Source organism: Anoplopoma fimbria, chromosome 1, assembly GCF_027596085.1.
Source record: "Anoplopoma fimbria isolate UVic2021 breed Golden Eagle Sablefish chromosome 1, Afim_UVic_2022, whole genome shotgun sequence".
Taxonomy (NCBI): Eukaryota; Metazoa; Chordata; class Actinopteri; order Perciformes; family Anoplopomatidae; genus Anoplopoma; species Anoplopoma fimbria.
This window is the reverse complement of record NC_072449.1, coordinates 1,123,710-1,146,442: the sequence shown is the minus strand read 5'-3', so window position 1 is coordinate 1,146,442 and position 22,733 is coordinate 1,123,710. Positions and strand designations below refer to the sequence as shown.

The window sequence follows — 22,733 nt, the reverse complement described above, 5'->3', positions numbered from 1 at the left end:
CTCTCTTCTTCTTCGTGTCCTCTATGTGTCCTCTCTGTGTCCTCTCTGTGTCCTCTTGTGTCCTCTGTCTGTGTCCTCTTCTGTGTCCTCTCTGTGTCCTCTCTGTGTCCTCTCTGTGTCCTCTCTTTGTCTTGTCTGTGTCCTCTCTGTGTCCTCTCTGTGTCCTCTCTGTGTCCTCTTCGTGTCCTCTTCGTGTCCTCTTCGTGTCCTCTCTGTGTCCTCTTCGTGTCCTCTTCGTGTCCTCTCTGTGTCCTCTCTGTGTCCTCTATGTGTCCTCTATGTGTCATCTATGTGTCCTCTCTTTGTCTTGTCTATGTCCTCTATGTGTCCTCTCTTTGTCCTCTATGTCCTGGACTCATCTTTAAAATAGAGAGGACGTTACTTTGGTTTGTCTTCACTGGAACAATCAGTTCTGAGTGAGTCAACAACATCTGTTGTGAATGAGGCTGAACAGATGTCACCAAAACCAGCAGGATCCACTTCTGGACCTGAAGACCAGAAGAGTCCTTCAGGAGCTCTGAGCAGACCAGCAGACATCAGGCCTGGCAGAGCGTGTGATGCTAACATGCTAAACACGCTAAGGCTCTCAGCAGCAGTGGTGTGTGTGCTCCGCAGTGGTTTCCGTGGCAACGGAACGCAAGCGCACGAGGCGTTGTCACGGCGATACCACGTGAACTCTGCTGGTTGAGTCAATAGAATGTGTTTGTGTGGCTGATCCAGGACCAGAGGGCCGAGCGAGGCTCTGGGGAGTGTAAACAGAGGAAGTGCAGATTTATCTGATCACAGTTAAACACCTCCTCATGCTGAGCCCATGAGTTTAAACACAAAATACCAGAGAAGAAGAAAACTGTCACAACAATGTGGAGATAAACTAAGATGAACTACAGAGCAGGATGCATCCTGGGATATGGTCTGATTAAATGCTCCTTCCCATGGGATGTCACTGTTTATCAAACGGACAGAATAGAACGTGTTCTTCTTCTAACACGTGAATAAAACCAAAGTACTATGTGTCCTCTTAAAAGCCTTAAACAGAGAACTGCTACAAGTCTAAAGAACACCGAGAAGGAAAACAGAAATCATAATGAGTTCATTTTCTATCAGGCTGACAAACATTTAATCCTCTTCTTCCTCTTTTATGTCTGTACGCTGAATATGAAGCTACAGCTGGTTAGCTTAGCTTAGCATAAAGGCTGGGAACAGCTAGCCTGGCTCTGTCCACAGGTAAACCATTAGCACCTGTTCGTTTAATCCAGGAGACAACATGTGTTTCTTTAAAGTGAAGTCAATGCTTCCTGTGTTAAAGCTGCATTCTCTCTCCTGTCCACCAGGGGGCGACTCCTCTGGTTGTATAGAAGTCTATGAGAAAATGACTCTACTTCTCTCTTGATTTATTCCCTCAGTAAACATTGTAAACATGAGTTTATGGTCTCAATCTCTAGTTTCAAGTCTTCTTCAATACAGCATGATGTTCATTTAGTAAATGATGCTCCATTTAGAGTCAAACAGACCATAAAGCAGGGGATGCTTTAGGGCGGGGCTACACACTGATTGACAGGTCCACACCAGAGACGTATACGGCGTCTCTACGTCACTCCTCCTCACTCCATATATGGTCACTTCCTGTTCACTGGTTGCAAAAAATAAGATGGCGACGGCCAAAATGACAAACTAAAGGCTTCAAAACATCCACAAACCAAAGACAACTACTTCCACTTCTTAAATACAGTCTGTGGTTAACCTGCTCTAAAACTGGAGTATAAAAACGTTCTTTGAAGTTTTCAAATGAAGATAGTTTAGATGAATGATGTTCATTTAAACACAAAGTGCACAGACTGATATATGAACAACAACCATGATATCACAGTTACTTCTCTACATGTACAATCTGAAAACAAGCAGATATTTAAATGAGAATGAAGAATCCAAATTATTTCACAAATCATTAACGGCCAATTAAAAGAGGAGGAGGAGTTGATTAATGACTCAAACCTTCATGTTTCTGTCCGGATGCGTCTGCAGCAGAGGATCAGATGTCTGCTCTGACGCTGTGAAGTCCCAGAGGGATGTTTAACTCCTCAAACCACAGCCGATGAATAATAAATCCAGAAAAGCACCACGGTCAATAAAGGAAAGAGCAGATTAACTATCATCATGAGACGTCTCATCCAGAGACAGAAGAAGAAGAAGAAGAAGAAGAAGAAGAAGAAGAAGAAGAAGAAGAAGAAGAAGAAGAAGAAGAAGCATCATCATCATCATCACATGTGGTTTAAAGCAGCCTGTTCTTATACCTTGAGCTAAAGCTAACAGGAGCTAACTGATGAAGGTCTTTAGTTCTGCAGGAAGCTGGAGATAAACCAAAGTATTGGACACATTTACATGTTAAAGTCCAGAAACTCATGTTTCTGTTTGTTACATGAATCCAATCTTTTCAAAATAAAGTGCCGTCTTCTCAACAGTTAGATTTAGTAAAAGATGTTGAAATAGTTAGTTCGGTTTAATAAAAGAGAACTAAACATTGAGACCTCCTCAGCGTTCTGTTAAACAGGGACCTGGTTTCAGACCTCTAACCAGAAACACATGAGCTCTTGGAGGAGGGAACAGGAAGTCAGCAGGAAGTTCCCCTCAGGCTTAATGAACGTCTGCACAACAATCCAATAACAGAGACTTCCGTCTCGATGTATCAGCAGTAAATCAATTAAAAAGAGAAAGTTAAGAGTTTCAAATGAAAGGAAAACATAATTAAACAAGACAACAACTGATAAAGATAAAATAAATGTTTATATATTTAAAACAAATCTAAGAAAAGGAACAAAGGGACAGGAATTTAAACTCCTGGAACTTTTCTGTGCTGCATTCAAGTTCCTGTGAACAGCCGTAAACCTGAACTTCCAGGTCTTTAAACAGTGATGGAAATCCCAGTTTTCTTGAAGTGAATTAACAGTAAAAGTCATTTTGTTGTTCTATCAGTTCTGGTCCATCTAGTAACCAGACCCTCCTCTGTTCAGGGCTGAGGAGGGTCTGGACTCTGTCTGACGGTAAACCTTCATATTTATGAAGGTTTATTATTTATGATCACATGACTGGAGGTTCTGTTCTCCACAGATTAGATGTCTGGTTTATCTTCATCTGTCCGTCTCTCTGTCTCTCTGCAGATGTCCAGCTATAAGCGAGCTACGTTGGAGGAGGATGAAGTGTCCGACGCTCCGGCTGAGGCGGCCTCGTCTCCTGACAGAATGGAGGTCAGTGAAGGCAACACACACACACACACACACACACACACACACACACACACACACACACACACACACACACACACACACACACACACACACACACACACACACATTCACATTCATTTTGTTTGTGAGACTTTTATTTTTTACAAATAGAAAATCTTTCTTAATCCTCCATGAAACTGGTCCCAGGTGAAGTCCTGAACCCAGAGAGATTTAGACCCCACAGTCTTCTCTGAGAGCCAGACCTTGGGGGGGTTGGGGGGGCTCAGACTGAAGCCCAGCAGGAGGCCTCATCGTGTGGGTCCACCTCCCACAAAGAAAGGAGCAGTGGGGTGGCTGGACCTCGGCCAGGTAGAAACTCAGCTCTCTGAAGGAGTGAAAGAAGAAGGCAGAGCTGCTGGAGGAGGTTCAGGGAGGTCCCTCAGTGAGTGGTAGAGGTGTAACGGACCGTTATTGATCCCTGATCCTACTGATCCCCCTCATGGGGTTTACTGTTAACCATCACAGTGTAAATAAAGTTTTACTGACGATCGTTATCCTCCAATAGTCAGTAAAATATGAGATCAGGACTTCATTTATGCTTTTCTAGTCTCTGATCTCTAATAACGTTACATTGTAAACATTTTCTCATAGACTTCTATAGAACCGGAGGAGTCGCCCCCTGATGGACAGTAGAGAGAATGCAGCTTTAACACAGGGATTCACTTTTTAGAACGGGAGGTTGTTGCCTGGTCCATACTACCACTGTTGTCTCCCTCGTAGCTCTGCTGGAGGCTGAAGTCTCTGTTGTTCTGGAGAACATTTATGCTTTTGTTCTTTTACAGTTTCTTTGTGAACGTCACAATAGTTGTGCAGAACAAAATAAGCATTAATAAGAAAATGAAAGTCCTTCATTTTATCTCCATCGTTCTCCTCAAAACCTTAAACCGTGACTTCAAACGTCCACTCCGTAGGTTTGATAACGCCGCTGGACACGCCGCTCACTAATCTCTCCAATAACAGCTGATTCCTCCTCACGTCTGCAGTAGTAGAACTATTAAATGTAGAATTTAACAGCACAACAGCTGCTAGCATTTGAAACATCAGAGGGCAGCAGGTCCGGAGGGTTCAGAGGGGAGTAGATATTCTTGCTAGTGGACGTTAAGGGCTGATTGTACAAGGAGACTCTGGAGACAAAGCATTGGAAGACCATCTGTCACGGAATCAAGAACTCTGGGATCAGAGGAGGTCATGGATCCATGGAGAAGAACTCTCCATGTGCACTGGTGGTTTAGTTCTGTGGAGCAGATCTGTACTCTTTGCAGACGATGCAGTTCTGTTTCTGGATTCTTCTGGCCATGACCTCCAGCTAACTCTGGAGTTACAGGGATGAGGGTCCCGGGATCAGTGGACCGGTGGATCGTCTGCAGTAATGCAGATGTGTCGGGTGGTTCAGAGGTAGCTGATCCTGAAGGGGGAGCTCTGGATTCACCGGTGGATCTCTGTTCTGGTCCTCAGCTGTGGTCCTGGTCTCTGGGTCATGACTGAAGGAAGGAGACGGTGGATCCAAGCAGCTGAAATAAGACATACCTCCTAGAGGATTTGGGCTTCGGGTGACACACCTTGAGATCCAGGAGGAGGAGCCGGTCCAGTTGGGTTGGAGCTCAGAACAAACCAAACAGAGAGTTCTGGTCCAGATGTTCGTCCTCAGCGTCTCGTTGTGTCTCGTGTCTCTCAGGTGGGTTTCAGGAAGGGAGGCGTGGACATCCTGGGCCGGAGGACTCAGCTGGAGGTTCTGCTGTCGGTTCTGCTGCTGGCCGCCCTGCTGGCTCTGCTGGCCTGTCTGCTGGTCCTGGGTCTAGGATTCAGCTCAGGTGACTAACAACACTTCCTTTTGTCCCATCAGTCCTCTTCTGTCTCCTTCTTTACTCCCTTCCTCTCCTTTCCTTTCCTTCCTACCTTTCATATTTGTTGCTTTTACCTTCTTTTCTTTTCTTTTTAATCCCAGCCTACTTTTCCTCTCCTTCTTTACCTCCTTTATTCCTTTTTGTTTCCTATCATCATCTACCCCGTCAATCCTTCTCTGCCTCCTTTTTCTTTTCCTTTCCTTCTTCTTCCTTTCCTTCCCCAGCCCTTCTTTCATTTCCTACTTTATTCATCCCCTTCTTCCTTTCCTCTCCTTTGCTCCCCGTATTTTTGTGTCTTTTCCATTGTTTTTCCTTCCCCACCTCTTCCTCCCTTCTCTGCCTCCTGTTTCTTTTCCTTTCCTTCCCTTCACCTCGCCCTTTCCTCTTCTGCATCCCGATCCCTTTCCTTTCCTGCCCACACCCATCCTTCTCCACCTCCCCCTTTCCTTCCAGACCTCCTCCTTTCAGTCCCTTTGTCCTTCTTCCCTCCTCATTTACTGCCTACCCTTCCCTCTCTTTTCCTTTTCTACCTCGTCCTTTCCTTCCCAGCCTCCTCTATCCTTACCCGCCTTACCTCCTTGTTTCCTTCTCCTCTTCTTGAAAGTCCCAGTTTAAACCTCTTTCTTAACAGATATAAAAGTATATTCTAACATTTAAAACACTTCCTCATGTCCCATGATGCCGTGCAGACAGTGGGCGTGGCCTGTGCCTGTCGGAGGCTTGCGTGACGGTGGCGAGTCAGATGGTGGAGGCGATGGACCGCAGCGCCGATCCCTGCAACGACTTCTACCAGTTTGCCTGCGGAGGCTGGATGAGGAAGAACCCGCTGCCAGACGGACGGTCCAGGTGGTCGACTTTCAACAGCATCTGGGAGCAGAACCAGGCTCTGCTCAAACACCTGCTGGGTGAGACAGGTGGAGGGTGAGACGGGTGGGGAGAGAGAGAGACAGGTGGAGAGATAGAGACAGGTGGAGACAGGGAGACAGGTGGGAAGATGGAGTCGGTTTGAGAGAGACAGGTGGAGAGAGGGAGACACGTGGTAAGAGACACAGGTAGAGAGAGAGACAGGTGCAGAGATTGAGACTGGTGGTATAGAGAGTGAGACAGGTGTAGAGAGTGAGACAGGTGTAGAGAGTGAGACAGGTGCAGAGTGAGACAGGTGAAGAGAGTGAGACAGGTGTAGAGAGTGAGACAGGCTTAGAGAGTGAGACAGGTGTAGAGAGTGAGACAGGTGTAGAGAGTGAGACAGGTGTAGAGAGTGAGACAGGTGTAGAGAGTGAGACAGGTGTAGAGAGTGAGACAGGTGTAGAGAGACAGGTGAAGAGAGTGAGACAGGTGTAGAGAGTGAGACAGGTGTAGAGAGTGAGACAGGTGTAGAGAGTGAGACAGGTGTAGAGAGTGAGACAGGTGTAGAGAGTGAGACAGGCTTAGAGAGTGAGACAGGTGTAGAGAGTGTAGAGAGTGAGACAGGTGTAGAGAGTGAGACAGGCTTAGAGAGTGAGACAGGTGTAGAGAGTGAGACAGGTGCAGAGTGAGACAGGTGAGAGTGAGACAGGTGAGAGACAGGTGTAGAGAGTGAGACAGGTGTAGAGAGTGAGACAGGCTTAGAGAGTGAGACAGGTGTAGAGAGTGAGACAGGCTTAGAGAGTGAGACAGGTGTAGAGAGTGAGACAGGTGTAGAGAGTGAGACAGGTGCAGAGACCCCCTAACCGTGTTGTGGTTCCGTAGAGAACGGGACGTTTAACGGCAGCAGCGAGGCGGAGAGGAAGACTCAGTCCTACTATCTGTCCTGTCTGAACACCCAGAGGATCGAAGAGCTCGGAGCTCAGCCTCTCATCGACCTCATCGTCAAGGTAACCGCTCGTTAACCCGTCACCACGGCGACCGCATCACTTAGGTTCAACGGCATCACGCTGTCTGACTCCCTCCAACAAAGACCGGTTTTAAACGATTACCCCGAACAGATTCTTCTCCCGTTACATGTTTCTGTTAATAAATATATATATATATATATATGTATGTATTTTTATATATATATATATATATATATATATATATATATGTATGCATATGTATATGTATATGTATGCATATGTATAAAAACCTTTTACCTCTATGGTACCAGCACAATCATGTTAGACGAAGAGAAAACTCAAACATGCCATAAACAATAAATAAATGCAAGTTGACTTTCTTTAATAATTTGTTTTATCAAATTTAAAATAAATTAATCTATATATTCAACATTTTTCCAGGTGCCAAAGAATTGAGGCTCGAGATGCAAAACATTTTTAAGTATTTACACTTTTAGAGTTTTATGTCACATCTCATGGCGTTTTCAGAATGTTTTGTTTTTACAGAATCTTGTTCTTCAAACGGTTTATTTGGGGCGACATTTAATTATTGATTAAAGAACCTTTTTCTCATGGAAGTGTTCATCAGACATGATGTGTTCAAGAACATTTGGAAAGTTAGAAACCTGTCTGTTGAAAGCTTCTGATAAAATGTGTATTTATTGTGATTTTTTACAATCTTTTAAATATTTTTCTTAAGTTTGAAGCTGGTGAAATTAATTTATTGTCCTGATGAAATACAGAGAACTAGTTGAGTTATTTAAATCATTTTTAACCTCTATTATATTTTTTTTATTTATTGTTTGTTTGTTTGTTTGTTTGTTTGTTTGTTTTTTTATTATTTATAATTACTATTGTTTCGTATTGGAACATGTTGGACTCTGATCTGGACTCTGTTGGTTCTGTAGATCGGTGGCTGGAACATGACGGGTCCCTGGGAGAAGGAGAACTTCATGGAGGTTCTGAAGGCGGTTTCTGGTCCGTACAGAGCTCAGCCCTTCTTCAGTGTCGGAGTCAATGCTGATCCCAAAAACTCCAACAGCAACGTCATCCAGGTAAACCAGAACCAGAACCAGACTGAACCAGACAGAACCAGAACCAGAACCTCACTAAACTAGAACCAGACTGAACCAGAACCACACTGAGTGGACCTTCTGGTCAAACATCTGGTGGTCTGGTTCCGTTCAGCTGATTGGTCCACAGGTGACCTCTGTGTGATCACATGATCCCAGTCTGTCTGTCTGTCTGTCTGAGTTCGGTCCTCTCACCTGTCTGTTTCCTGTTTCCAGTTGGACCAATCAGGGCTCTTCCTGCCGTCCAGAGACTATTACCTCAACCGGACGGCCAACGAGAAGGTGAGCACTCTGTTTCAGTAGGCTTGATAGATAGAGTTCATCTATAGAGTTTACTTTACAAGGTCATGTGACCTACCTGCAGGTGCTGGTGGCGTACCTGGACTACATGGTGGAGCTGGGGATGCTGCTGGGGGGGGAGAGGAGCTCCACTCAGATCCAGATGCAGCAGATCCTGGACTTTGAGACGGCGCTCGCCAACATCACCGTCCCTCAGGACCAACGGAGGGACGAGGAGAAGATCTACCACAAGGTCACCATCTCTGAGCTGCAGGTGAGGGCGGAGCCTCTGGGTGACGACTCAGCGTTCAGGATGTAGCGCCACCTTCAGGTTTAACACGGTCATGTGTCCAATAGAGGAGCAGCAGGTCATAAAACTCAGTCCATCTGAAAGAAAGGGAGCAAATATAACTTAACTGATCATGTTTTTTAATACTATGTACCAATCATTGATGATCCATATTGGTGTTTGATTATAGCAGCTGGTCTACAACGATCCAGAATAATTATTTTATTTTGTCATCGTCCCAAAAATCATTAAGTCAGTAAACCATCAAAAATACTAAATGTTTTCCTTTTACTTTGTTATAGTAATTTATAGTGATTTTTTCTTCATAAAAAGACACAATTCAAATGATAAAGAAATAAAAGATTGTATTTTTCTCATTTATCATTCTTCATTATTAGTTTTAATGATGTATAATAATCTTAGAGCTAGTGTTAGGAAGTTAAACATCATAATTCATCTCTAATATCTATTTATATTAATGTGAAAACATCTCCTTCAAACTACTGGATTTATTCTAGTTTATCACCAACACTACATTTTACAGATTACATGTGAACACATCATGATAACATAATTTACCTTCATCAATACTCATTTTCACTGAACAGAGCCTGAACGCATCATAATGTAACTGAACTGAACCTCCTGCAGAACTAAAGACACTCAATCAGCCTGTGTTTGCTGATCATTAGCTAATGCTAGCACGCTAACAGTATAACCAAAGATTGTGAACATAATAAACATCACCTGTTAGCATGCTGATGATAGCATTTAACTCAAAGCTCTGTTGTGTTAGCATCACAGAGCTACTAGCATGAGAGTTTATTTCTCTCACTTCATTTATTTCTAACTTTCTGTCCTCGTTTGGTGTTTTTTGGAAGATAAAGACATAAAGACAAATGTGTCCTCTAACATGTGATCATGTGTCCTCTAACATGTGATCATGTATCCTCTATCATGTGATCGTGTGTCCTCTAACATGTGATCATGTATCCTCTAACATGTGAATGTGTGTCCTCTAACATGTGAATGTGTGTCCTCTAACATATGATCGTGTGTCCTCTAACATGTGATCATGTATCCTCTAACATGTGAATGTGTGTCCTCTAACATGTGATCGTGTGTCCTCTAACATGTGATCGTGTGTCCTCTAACATGTGATCGTGTGTCCTCTAACATGTGATCATGTATCCTCTAACATGTGATCATGTATCCTCTAACATGTGATCATGTATCCTCTAACATGTGAATGTGTGTCCTCTAACATGTGATCGTGTGTCCTCTAACATGTGATCGTGTGTCCTCTAACATGTGATCGTGTGTCCTCTAACATGTGATCGTGTCCTCTAACATGTGATCGTGTGTCCTCTAACGTGATCGTGTGTCCTCTAACATGTGATCGTGTGTCCTCTAACGTGATCGTGTGTCCTCTAACATGTGATCGTGTGTCCTCTAACATGTGATCGTGTGTCCTCTAACATGTGATCGTGTGTCCTCTAACATGTGATCGTGTGTCCTCTAACATGTGATCGTGTGTCCTCTAACGTGATCGTGTGTCCTCTAACATGTGATCGTGTGTCCTCTAACATGTGATCACGTGTCCTCTAACATGTGATCATGTATCCTCTATCATCACGTGTCCTCTATCATGTGATCGTGTGTCCTCTATCATGTGATCACGTGTCCTCTATCATGTGATCATGTGTCTACACCTCTCCATCATGTTTATCGTGTCGTTCCTTTAATTAGCGGACGCGTCCTCATGTCCTCCATCAGTCTTCTGTATCTGAGCAGAGCGCAGTGTGTCTCTCTCTCTGCTGCAGCTCTCTGTCCTTCAGGGTTGCAGATGCTCCTGAGGTCACCATGGCAACCGTTGCCAAGAGCCGTTGCCATGCGCCTGCATCTCTGAGGCGCTGCAGAGAGGGAGGTTAGATAACCGGTTATTATATAAACACAGAGACTTCAGGTTTCAGAGGAAACGTCGGTGCAGGTTCATCTGTTTGTCTTCGTCCTCCGTCGTAAAAGTGGACGTTGTTTTTATTTATTATTGTTTATGTTAAGGGACATAACAGCAGAGACATCAGTCATAAAGGTGTGGAGCAGAGCGCCCTCTACAGGTCAGCTCACACCTCTGGCCTCGTGTTAATTCATCTGTAAAGAGCCAGTGTTTAGGGGTGAGACAGGTGGACAGAGAGAGAGCGAGACAGGTGGGGAGGGCTAGGATTTAGGAGGATCTATAAGCAGAAATGTAATATAATATTCATAACGATGTTACGTTGGTGTTTAATCACATGAATCTAAGAACGGTTGTGTTTTCATTAGCTTCCACATAGAGAGCCATCTTTCTACAGAAGCCCAGAATGGACAAACCAAACACGGACTCTAGAGAGTCGTAGGTCCAACTAAACGCTGCTCCTTTAAATAAACGCTGCTCCTTTAAATAAACGCTGCTCCTTTAAATAAACGCTGCTCCTTTAAATAAATGCTGTTTATTTAAAGGACGCGTTTATTTATTTAGGTTTTTTTATCTGTCTGTAGCTTCCCACTTGTGTTCTTTGTGTATTCATTGTTAACTCTTATTTATGTTGTATTCAAAGACACCAGACTCCATTCACAAAAACAGTTTACACTCAACTCATAATCAGAACTAACCCTTCAGTTATAAACCAACAGCCGAGTTAAAGATGACTTGGCTAGTGCTAACGTTCTCAGCATTGAGTGTCTCTTCACATCGTAAACACAGAAAAGAACGCTGAGTCGACCTTTAACGTCCGTCATGAGGCCAGTGAAGTGAAGAAACATCAGCTGTTTCTGTCAGAGAGGAAACGAGGAGACTGAAGATGAATCTGAAGCAGTTTGTGAGGATTACTTCTACAAATCACTTTGACACTTCCTGCTTGGTTTGTTGTTTAAATGAGATGAGGAGGTTAGAAAGAAAGAAACACATCAGTGACCTTCATCAGTGTCATTTAAAGTCTTTCTTTTATGGAAAAAAGTGAGTGATTTAACCTGAAATCTAACCGATAGAACTGCTGTCATAAAATATCAAAACAAACTTAATATTCTGGTCACCATATCATCATCATCATCATCATCATCATCATCATCATCATCATCATTATCAGGTCTCTGTTCAGGTGACCTCCTCTCATGTTCATCAAGGACTTCTTGATGATTTTAATACTTTAATAGTTTCATGTTCTCTCTGATCTGACAGCAGCTGATCCTCCTCTTGTTAATGTGGTTAGATTGTTGTGAATAATATTAAAGATGAAGAGGTGAAACCAGTGATTTATGTTTTAAGACTATGAAAATGTTCTTTCATGAAACACAAACGTTCTCCTTCATCACAGAACTCAATAACTCCACAAGAATATTTCTTCCTGCAGCTTTGCTTTAGTCTTCTTCACATGAACCAACAACCCGTCTCACTCAGCTGAGCGGAGTTTGGATTGTTCTCATGTTTGATCCCCAGAATGAGAAACGCTGTTTTAATAACTAATCTAATGTTTCTTATTGGATCAAAATTCTGATTATTATTATTGTTGTTTTTTAACTGAACTAAAGTCTCAGGCTTCTTTTTCTGTGAGTTCATCTGTGTAGTTGAAGGGGAACTTAAAGTAAAGTATTTGACCTCCGGCGCCCTCAGCTGGTCATCTCTAGTATGAACATCTGTCTTCAGTTTAACAGCTGGAACTACTTAAAACTAAGTTTTAACAACATTTCTGTTCAGAATCACTTCAGAAATGATCTATAATCAGTCAGTGGACTGTCCTCTGTGTTCTGTTGTCACTGTCTCTGTTTTAAGGGGATTCGTTTTCCATCTCAATGCCTCCCCCCCGGGTGGTGCAGTTTGCTCCCACCATCAGGATTACTGACTGAGACTCAGACAGACAGACAGACAGACAGACAGACAGACAGACAGAGCTGTCCACAGTTTTATTTATTTATTTTGTTGTATTTGAAGTGAACACCAGCAAAGGCAGTAAAGAATAAAGAACAGTTTTCTCTGTGCTACAAATGTAAACAAACACAATCTAATGTAAAGTATTTATTGTTTCCAATATTTAACCTCCTTCACTATTAACTCATTAATAATACAAGTTTAACGTTACTGCAGACACTAAATGTATTAACAAGATGATAGACTTATGTTTGCACAACTATGTTTAAACGTAATTATGTTTACGTCACACAGTTTCACTCTCACACAACCAAGATGTTTCCGGGTCACTGTACACCTGTACGAGTGTTCACCTTAAGCTCAGCACCTCTTTAACAATTCAATCACAGCGGACTGAGAACATGATGTTGGAGAAGAAAGGTTTCTCTAAACTACTCAACATTTACATTGACTCCACCCATTAAAGACGACTTTACCAGAAACATAAGAAGAAAACACACACAATATCTTTCAGTTGGAATATTTGTGAATAAATGTTTTGCACTTATAATAATGAAGGAGAGTAATGAACACTGCTGTTGAGGCTTTCAGAGGGAATCAAACCGATGTCCCCGTCCTCCGGAGTACCTCCTGACCGTTCCACCTTCAGATTTGAGTAGAACCCGTTTGAACCCTGACGACGTCTTTGTGTCTCTTCTTCTGTGGTGTTCCAGCTGCTGGCTCCGTCCGTGGAGTGGTTGGACTACCTGTCGTCCTCTCTGTCTCCTCTGGAGCTCAACGACACTGAACCCGTGGTCCTCTACGCCAGAGAGTACCTGCAGCAGGTGTCGGACCTCATCAACAAGACGGACCGCAGGTGAGTCTGGGATCACCTGCCGTGTGTCGGTGGACAGCAGCAGGTGTCTCACCTGTCCGTCTCACCTGTCTGTCTCTCTGCCTCCTAGTCTGCTGAACAACTACATGATGTGGACGCTGGTTCAGAAGAGTGTGGCCAGTTTGGATCAGCGCTTCGAGAACGCTCAGGACAAACTGCTGGAGAGTCTCTACGGGACCAAGAAGGTACTTATACTGCTACTACTACTTCAAGTACTACTACTGTTACCAGTGTTACTGCTACAAATACTACAGACATTACTAGAGTTACTGATCCAGTTATTCTTTCTACAGCAGCAGGTACAAATACTTCTAATTCTACAGTAACGACGGTCTGTAATCCTCCTTCCAGTCCCAGTTCTGCTGAAGGAACTGGTGGAGCTTTAACTGGTTCTGTCTGCATCCATTCATCCTTCTTACTGGTTTTAATGGGTTCTACTGGGTGGAACCGGTTTTGAAGTGTTTCCACTGGGCTGTAATGGGTTCTCTTGCTGGTTCTGACCTGGTTTTGGAAGCTATGCCTGTGCTGGTATACAGGGGAAACTGGTTCCTTCTGTCTTTTATTGGTTCTAACTGGTGTGCAACTAACTCTTACTGGTCCGGCCAGCTGTGTCTGTAGTTGTACTGGTTCTAACTGGTTAACTCTTAGTGGTTCCAAATGGCTTTAATGATTCTTGTGAATTAACGCTGGTTTCAACTGGTTGTTACTGGTTATTACTGATTGTGAATTCCCAGAATCTTTTGCCTCCACTGGTGCTACTGGAGACGCTAATAAATGGGCCAGATAAAGTAGCTCTATCTGCTTTCTACTGGCTTTCTGCAATGAAAAAAACCTTCCTGGAACCTTCCACTTCTGCTGGTGCTAATGGGGAGATGAACCAGGTTCCAACTGGTCTGTGAAGGCCTCCAGCTCTGAGCTGGTTTTGTGACCCAGGAAGCTAGGCCTGTGTGGGTATCTATGGGGAAACGGGTTCCAGCTGTCTGTACTTCACATGCTAGTTCCTGTAACTGGTACCAATGTCTGTAACTGGTTGTGGTTCGTTGCAGTCCTGCACCCCGCGCTGGCAGACCTGTATCGGGAACACGGACGACACCCTGGGCTTCGCTCTGGGAGCGCTCTTCGTTAAGGCCACCTTCGACAAACACAGCAAAGAGATCGTGAGTCACAGAACTGAGGACCTGAAGAGATACTGATCAGAGATCCAGGTGGTCCAGGATCAGGTGCAGGTCTGATCTCTTGTCTCTATGTCTCTCAGGCCGAAGAGATGATTAACGAAATCCGCTCAGCGTTTAAAGAAGCTCTGGACCAACTCAGCTGGATGGACGACCACACGAGACAGGCCGCTAAAGACAAGGTACAGAGACGGGTGGACAGACAGGTGGACAGACAGACAGGTGGACAGACAGGTGGACAGACAGACAGGTGGACAGACAGACAGGTGGACAGACAGGTGGACAGACGGGTGGACAGACAGGTGGACAGACGGGTGGAGTTAATGGTGCTGATTGGTCTCACTCTCTCTGTTTGTCTCCGTTAGGCCGATGCAATCTACGACATGATCGGTTTCCCAGAATTCATCCTGGATCCAAAAGAGCTGGACGACGTGTTTGACGGGGTGAGTGACAGCTGTCAATCATGTCTTATTCACCTGTAGACAGGTAGGACAGAGTGTCTCATTAAAGACAGGTAGGAGTGTCTCATTAAAGACAGGTAGGACAGAGTGTCTCATTAAAGACAGGTAGGACAGGGTGTCTCATTAAAGACAGGTAGGACAGGGTGTCTCATTAAAGACAGGTAGGACAGGGTGTCTCATTAAAGACAGGTAGGACAGGGTGTCTCATTAAAGACAGGTAGGACAGAGTGTCTCATTAAAGACAGGCAGGACAGGGTGTCTCATTAAAGACAGGTAGGACAGAGTGTCTCATTAAAGACAGGTAGGACAGGGTGTCTCATGGTTTCATTGTGTTTCAGTACGACGTGTCCGACGATAGCTTCTTCCAGAACATGTTGAACTTCTACAACTTCTCGTCCAGAGTGATGGCCGACCAGCTGAGGAAGACTCCCAACAAAGACCAGTAAGACGATGAAGACCAGTAACATACACCAACATCACCAGCCACAAGCTGACGTGTGCACTTTAAGGCTTCATCCACACTGATACGTTTCCGTTTAAAAAAGGGTTTTAAAATGAGAAAGGTCTCTGTCCACACTAACAACCAATATTCATTCAGTTTATTTTGTAGAGCCCAAAAAGGGCTTTACAATCTGTACACATGAGACATCCTCTGTCCCGGAACCCTCACATGACTATTCATGTCTGTGTGAACAGGAAGTAGGTCGGTTGTTTAGTTACAGAAAATACTATTATAATAGTACTAATAGTATTATAGTACAAGTTGATAATAAAGGGTAGTCTACTGGTGGCTGGAGTCTCTGTCGTTCTGGAGAGCATTTCGGCTTTTGTTCCTCTACAGTTTCTTTGTGAACTTCAAAATAGTTGTGCAGAACAAAATAAGCATTAATAAGAAAAGTAAAGTCCTTCGTTTTGTGAACAAAAGAGAAAAAACAAAACACAAGAACTAACATAAAGGTGCCTTTTAAGAATGTGTATGCATGCAAGTGTGCAAAATGGATGTAATTATAAGTAATAAGTTAAAAAAGATGTTTGAGATTTTGACAGAAGTTACAGGAAGTGCGATTGTTAGACCTCAGCAGTCCGCTCACTCTCAGAAGAGGATTTAAAACGTTTCATTCAACTTTTAAAGAGGAAACTGTTCTGTGCTTTTTGAACCACGAATGAACTCCTCTACTCCCTTCATCGCCTCTCCTTGTCTCCTTCTCCTTGTCTCCTCCTCTCCTTGTTTCCTCTCCTCCTCTCAGGTGGAGTATGACTCCTCCCACAGTGAACGCCTACTACATGCCCACTAAGAACGGCATCGTCTTCCCTGCAGGGATCCTTCAGGCTCCTTTCTACGCCCACGACCACCCCAAGTCCGTTTACCTCCACCTGTCTGTCTGTCCACCTGTCTGTCTGTCCACCTGTCTGTCTGTCTGTCTGTCTGTCCACCTGTCTGTCTGTCTGTCTGTCTGTCTGTCCACCTGTCTGTCTGTCCACCTGTCTGTCTGTGTGTCTACCTGTCTGTGTGTCTACCTGTCTGTCTGTGTGTCTACCTGTCTGTCTGTTAGGACATTTTACACCCGTGAAATAGAAATCAGTCATGAAGATAAAACCTGGCTCTTATACAAACACATATTAACAACAAACAGACTAGATAGTGATTAAGGTTCCTGCTCTCCAGAAGATGAACCTGTAGATTCTAATGACTCTCTGACTGTTCCTCTAGCGCCCCCTACAGGACCAATGTTGTTTCTGTAATGAACTCTGCAGACCGGATCTGGGTCTTTGGAGAAATGTTTAAACTTGTATACAATATATAATAATCATTATATTGATGATCATAAAGATAATGTGTGTGTGTTTTCAGGGCGTTGAACTTCGGCGGGATCGGGGTGGTGATGGGTCACGAGCTCACGCACGCCTTCGATGATCAAGGTGAGTTTGAGTCCAGTTCACTTCCTGTCACATGTTCAGTTCCTGCTGGAGGTGATGATGCGTTCACTGCACGCTGACTTCAGATGTAAATATGAGACTTGTGTTAAAAGGCAAAGACAGGCGACCCTGAGAGATATTCAGTCAACGTTTACTGTTAGATACTTTAAGATGTTATTTTATATGACATTTAGATTAAAATGTGACTTTCTCAGTGGTGGATAGTAAGTTTTAAAGTGTTCCAACATGATTATGAGATAATAATAATAATAATAATAATAATAATAATAATCAATCCTTTATTAGTCCCACAATGGGGAAATTATTTCTCTGCATTTAACCCATCCCAGAGGAGCAGTGGGCTGCAATGAAGCGCCCGGGGAGCAACTTGGGGTTAGGTGTCTCGCTCAAGGACACCTCGGCATGTTGCCGGTAGAGGGGTTTGAACCACCAACCTTGTGGTTACGGGACAAGCGCTCTACCTCATGTGCCACAGATTCATGAGTCATTGCTGCCAAAGTTGATTTAATTTAAGTTAGACCGGAAATAACTGTAGGAAACTGCTCCTTCTTGGACTGAAATATCAGAGAGGAATACCTCTCTCTAATAATGTGATTATTTACATTGAGATGTTGAGAGTTTTTAAATGACTCTTGGGGATTGTAAGGTTGTAAGTTTTGTCTTCAGGGTTTTTATCAAAATTAACTCTCTGTCAATCTTTTATTAAGTCAGTAATAGAACTCTCCTATGACCCTGCATATCAGATGATCCTTATGAAGAGTTCTTTCACTTTGAACAATGAACTTTAGATGACATGTTTGTTTTATGTCCTACAGCCACTTCAGTGCTGGTTAGAACCGCAAGCTTCATATTAACCTCTTAGATGTGAACTTTAGAGTAAAGGGTGAATCTTGATCATTGAGATGTCCTCTGTGCTTCCGTCAGGTCGTGAGTACGATAAAGAAGGAAACTTGAGGCCGTGGTGGCAGAACTCATCAGTGGAGGCGTTCCGTCAGAGAACAGAGTGCATGATGGATCAGTACAACCACTACACCGTCAACGGGGAACACGTCAACGGAAAACAGACGCTCGGGGAAAACATCGCCGACAACGGAGGACTGAAGGCAGCGTACCATGTTAGTATGAACGTACAATCACGAACTGAACCAAACTCCACCTAAACACACCGAGCTGGACTTTGCCATGTTACAGAACCACAGCAGGTCGTGGTTCTTACATAATCACGACTAAATTAATGTTTTTCCTTCAGGCCTATCGGTCGTGGGTCCAGAGGAACGGAGAGGAGAAGAGGCTTCCTGCCGTCAACCTGACCAACGATCAGCTCTTCTTCTTGGGATTCGCTCAGGTGAGTCGAACCAAAGAACCTTGCTCACCGAACGGAACGGCGTCCCACAGGGTTCTATACTGTGGCCACTTCTGTTTTCACTAATGACCCTCATTCTGCTCGCCCTGATGTAGACTCAAGTTATATGCTGATGACACAGTGATTTATGTGCCTGCTGCCACCAAACACAGCCACACAATGTGTCATATCAGAAGATGGTTGATTCTGTCATACTTTCATTAAACGTAAACGTAAGCTGTTAAGCTGCTAAAAAGCAGCGTACAACTTTACAGCAAACAGTCTGATGAGGTTCTTGGTAGAGATGTGCGTCGATATTCAAGTAGGCGATTTAACGGAGCTACCCTTGCTAGTAGCCAACAGAAATACTAGTTGATTAACTTATTATTATTTTATAAATGTACACATTTAAATGACATATTAGAGACTCTGCTCTGATCTGAACTCTTAAGCTGCTCCTGCCACCACCTCCTCTCTCTAAAACAGCTGATGGGTTCAGAAGTCACACTGAAATTAGCTTACTAGCTAGCTAGACGGCTAGCACGTATACAGTTACAGACTAAAGCTAGCAACCTAGCGTTCTGTGAATCAATGAAGCAAGCTAATACCGGCTAGCTCAATGAATCAAACACGCATGGATACAAAAACTATCTTTTACTTTTAGAAACGTGTTTGTTGGTGCCTTTTGGAGAATTTTTTATGCAAATAATGGACAAATAATAAAGCTTGCTGTGCGTTGATGGAACGCTAGACATCCTGCTGGCTAACGACCTCATGCATGCATCTTTTTTCAACAAGATGTAAAGAACTTTATGGAAAGATGCTTCTGATGGTTGAACATGTATTCTATGTTTGCTTTTCTGCTTTTCTTTCCCTGTGTTTTGTGTATTTAGATATTCTTTGTATTCTGTTTGTTTGTCTGTCGTTGCTTGTTTTTGTTTTCTATGAGTAGTAATGTCATTTTTTATTTTCTTAAATAGGGGAGGACTCCTCTGCTGCACTGTAATTACTGTTTTTCTTTCTATTGTTTGTATTTGTATCTTCATTATTGTGCAAATAAACCAAACTAAGCTAACTGCTGCCAACAGCATCAACCACAGTGTGCAAACTGAAAATGAAATGAAGGTCGCTGCTGATTGGTTAGAGCAAAATAACCCCCCACCAATCAGGAAACAGCTAACATGTCACACTGAAAACGTGAAGGGAAATGAAGCGTGAAAACAAACTTGTCCTTTTTTTGTGTTGTCAGGTGTGGTGTTCAGTCCGAACACCGGAGAGCGCTCACGAGGGCCTGGTGACCGACCCCCACAGCCCCCCCCGATACCGCGTCATCGGCACGCTCGCCAACTCTCCAGACTTCAGCCGCCACTTCAACTGTCCGGAGGGGACGCCCATGAACACCGGGCGGCGCTGCGAGGTCTGGTAGACGGACTGAAGAGGGGGCGGGGCTAATCAGCTCAGTCTGGTATTTAACAGGTCGGTTTGTTTGACTGGAAACTTTAGTTTAGTTCGTTAACGAGTCCGGTTGTTAATTTACAGGCGAGTTTGTTAATCATCCTGCTGGTTAGTGTCTTAACGAGAGGAGTTCATCATCTGGTCGTCAGATGACGAGCTGTCACCTTCATCTTCACTCCGTTAATAGAAACCTGTTGATTAGAGACCATCAGACCGACTTCCTGTCTGGAATCTAAACGGACTCCGTGGACTTCAGAGACATGAATGACTGATGATGAAGAGGAGGACGATGAAGCCACATGGGACCGATATCTGCTTTATCACTGTTATTGATTATTAATATTATTATTGTTATTAATGGGCTTTGGTTTGTGTGTGTGCGTGCATGTGTGTGTGTGTGTGCGTGCATGCGTGCGTGTGTGTGTGTGTGTCTCTCTCTGATGACATCACTGTGATGACCTCATACAAAGTTGAACTGTTACATCGTCGTCATGGCCGTGTGCGCAGTCATCTGATTCATTATTCAATTAAGGAACTTTAAAGGCAGAATTTAATTTAGGGTCCAACACAAATTACTTAATTAACCAATAAATAACATTATTCTTTGAATGGAAATGGAGGGTTTTAAAGGAATATATTTGCAGTTTATGGACTTTTAAGGAGTAAAAACACCTTAAAATGGACCAAATAGTATGAAAACTGTCTTTGAATGTTTCTTTAAGGACAATTTTAAAGTTTAAATTCAGGATTTCATGTAATTGGGTCAGTTTTAAGGCCCTTTTCAGCCCTTTTAAAGGTTCTTAAACCTTGTAGAATATCAAATATAGAATCCATTAATTACCCGTAACATTTAAACGACCTTCATTACATCGTTGGATTTTAAAGTCAAATTATGGGATGTCAGATGTCGTCTTGTCGAACTTCAAACCTCTCCACATGTCAATGCTCTGTGACCACAAAGCACTGTGCTGTTGTCGTCATGGTAACGCAAAAACAAACTTAGATCAGTGTCTGCATCAGCGTTCAACAATAAACGCCTTAAATAGTAGATTATTACAAAACTCAATTTGAAATGTTGCCTTAAATCAAGAAAAATGCCTTAAAAATAGAATTAATTAACAAATATCACATTAATCAATCCTTAATTTAACCCCTTCATCTAAATATATTACAGTCCATTCATATATCCAATAATTATCACCTTAAAATATCAAAATGCCATAAATATACAATATTTTGTTGAATAATGTATCCCTTAATTTGTACCTTAAAAGTACCTTAATTCTTTAATTTAAGTGCAAATTCAAACTACAGAATATTTAAGGCCTTTTTAATGGTGTCGTGTTTTAAATGTTTTTCAGCTCATAAAAGCCTTTGTTACATTATCATCTGTTGTTCTGTGTATTTTAAAACACTGTAGACACTAAACGCCACGCTGGTGTTGCCATGGAGACGCCCATCCAGTGAAACCTGAGTTCATTCATTAATATCAGAGACAAAACTTAAAAGACTTTGAATTACCGCCTCAAAAATGTTAAACTACCGGCTTTAAAAGTAAAACGATGATCTCTGACGTGACTCCATGTCAAAGCTCGAATCAAGTCGATCTTCATGTTACGCTGTGACGTCACAGATAAGTTCACACGTCTCTAAAGATCTCTACAACAAAAAACTCCTAAAATCGAGCCGGGGCATTCAGGGACTGAACAGAACGTGGGAGTTTATAGGTTCTGGTTGTATCCCGGGCAGTTGGTAAAAAGTGAGTAAGTTGAATAGATAAAACTTTATTTTAGTTCAACGTTCAGAACTTTGAATAATAATTATAAAACCACTTTATGAGGATATATTAAAGAAATAAAGTATTTAACATGAAGAGTTATAACTTAAAGAGTTTAAACATGTTTTAAAACATCATGTTACCTCAACTTCATTACCCACAATCCCTTAGTGTTGCTGTTCAGGGCAGCTAGCTGCAGGTGGAGCTGCTCACCTGGATATCAAACACCACACACTGTATTCTGTGTGTGTGTGTGTGTGTGTGTGTGTGTGTGTGTGTGTGTGTGTGTGTGTGTGTGTGTGTGTGTGTGTGTGTGTGTGTGTGTTTGTGTGTGTACATGTTTGTGTGTGTACATGTTTGTGTGTACATGTTTGTGTGTGTGTGTACATGTTTGTGTGTGTGTGTGCTACGCCTCCTGATGACATCACTGTCCGATCCCGTTCAGCTTGTGTGTGTCGTAGTTTGTTCAGCAGAAGAAGAAGCTGCTTCCTGCCAAAGACTGTGTGTGTGTGTGTGTGTGTGTGTGTGTGTGTGTGTGTGTGTGTGTGTGTGTGTGTGTGTGTGTGTGTGTGTGTGTGTGTGTTCGTCTGTCGTTGTGGGGACCTGATGTCCTCACAGGTATAGAGGGACACAGGTGTATGTACAGTAAATCTGATGTAGAATAAACTCTGTGTCCTGAAGGGGGCGTCACCACTCTGCTCGTCCAATCAGAGCGCTGCGTTACAAACATAATAAACACTGAATATCATAAAACTCACAGTCCTGCTTTTTTATGAAATCTACACGCTCATGACATCCCATAATGCACCTGTGTCCTCAACTCCACTTAAAAATAAAAGGATCTGGTAAATAAAACAGAGAATACCTAAGTATATTAGTAGATAAGATAAGATAAGATAATCCTTTATTAGTCCCGCAGCGGGGACATTTACAGGATTACAGCAGCAAGAGGATAGTGCAAACAAGAGATATAGTAAATAAAAAAAACACAAGATCAAAATAAGTATTATAAATAAGCAAATGAGCAATAAAGAACAGTAAAGAACAGTAGAGAATCCACAGTAAAAATATATATACAGACAGACACTATTATAACTATTGTGTTGCACAGTGTGTCATGTGTCCTGTGGTCATGTGGTCTGCTGGGAGCAGAGCTGGTTGTGCAGCCTGACAGCAGCAGGAAGGAAGGAC

General features: G+C 43.0%; 1 protein-coding gene across 2 annotated transcripts in view; it reads left to right on the top strand.

The window, feature by feature from the left end:
* Positions 1-22,294, top strand: part of ece2b (endothelin converting enzyme 2b) — a 36,043-nt gene extending 13,749 nt beyond the window's left edge. The window contains exons 2-20 of one of the 2 annotated variants that reach the window (XR_008531196.1): positions 3,156-3,242; positions 4,957-5,092; positions 5,815-6,030; positions 6,854-6,978; positions 7,887-8,033; positions 8,268-8,333; positions 8,416-8,604; positions 13,237-13,379; positions 13,468-13,582; positions 14,444-14,554; positions 14,653-14,751; positions 14,935-15,012; positions 15,369-15,472; positions 16,278-16,388; positions 16,883-16,950; positions 17,893-18,083; positions 18,218-18,313; positions 19,560-19,786; positions 19,953-22,294. Coding sequence is in view for 1 of the 2 variants with exons in the window: in XM_054598170.1 (XP_054454145.1) it covers positions 3,156-3,242; positions 4,957-5,092; positions 5,815-6,030; positions 6,854-6,978; positions 7,887-8,033; positions 8,268-8,333; positions 8,416-8,604; positions 13,237-13,379; positions 13,468-13,582; positions 14,444-14,554; positions 14,653-14,751; positions 14,935-15,012; positions 15,369-15,472; positions 16,278-16,388; positions 16,883-16,950; positions 17,893-18,083; positions 18,218-18,313; positions 19,560-19,736 (2,259 nt within the window). In the remaining variant the exon portion in view is untranslated. Of the gene's footprint in view, positions 1-3,155; positions 3,243-4,956; positions 5,093-5,814; positions 6,031-6,853; positions 6,979-7,886; positions 8,034-8,267; positions 8,334-8,415; positions 8,605-13,236; positions 13,380-13,467; positions 13,583-14,443; positions 14,555-14,652; positions 14,752-14,934; positions 15,013-15,368; positions 15,473-16,277; positions 16,389-16,882; positions 16,951-17,892; positions 18,084-18,217; positions 18,314-19,559 lie in introns of both variants that reach the window. The other variant, XM_054598170.1, reaches the window with a different exon arrangement.
* Positions 22,295-22,733: the final 439 nt, after the last annotated feature.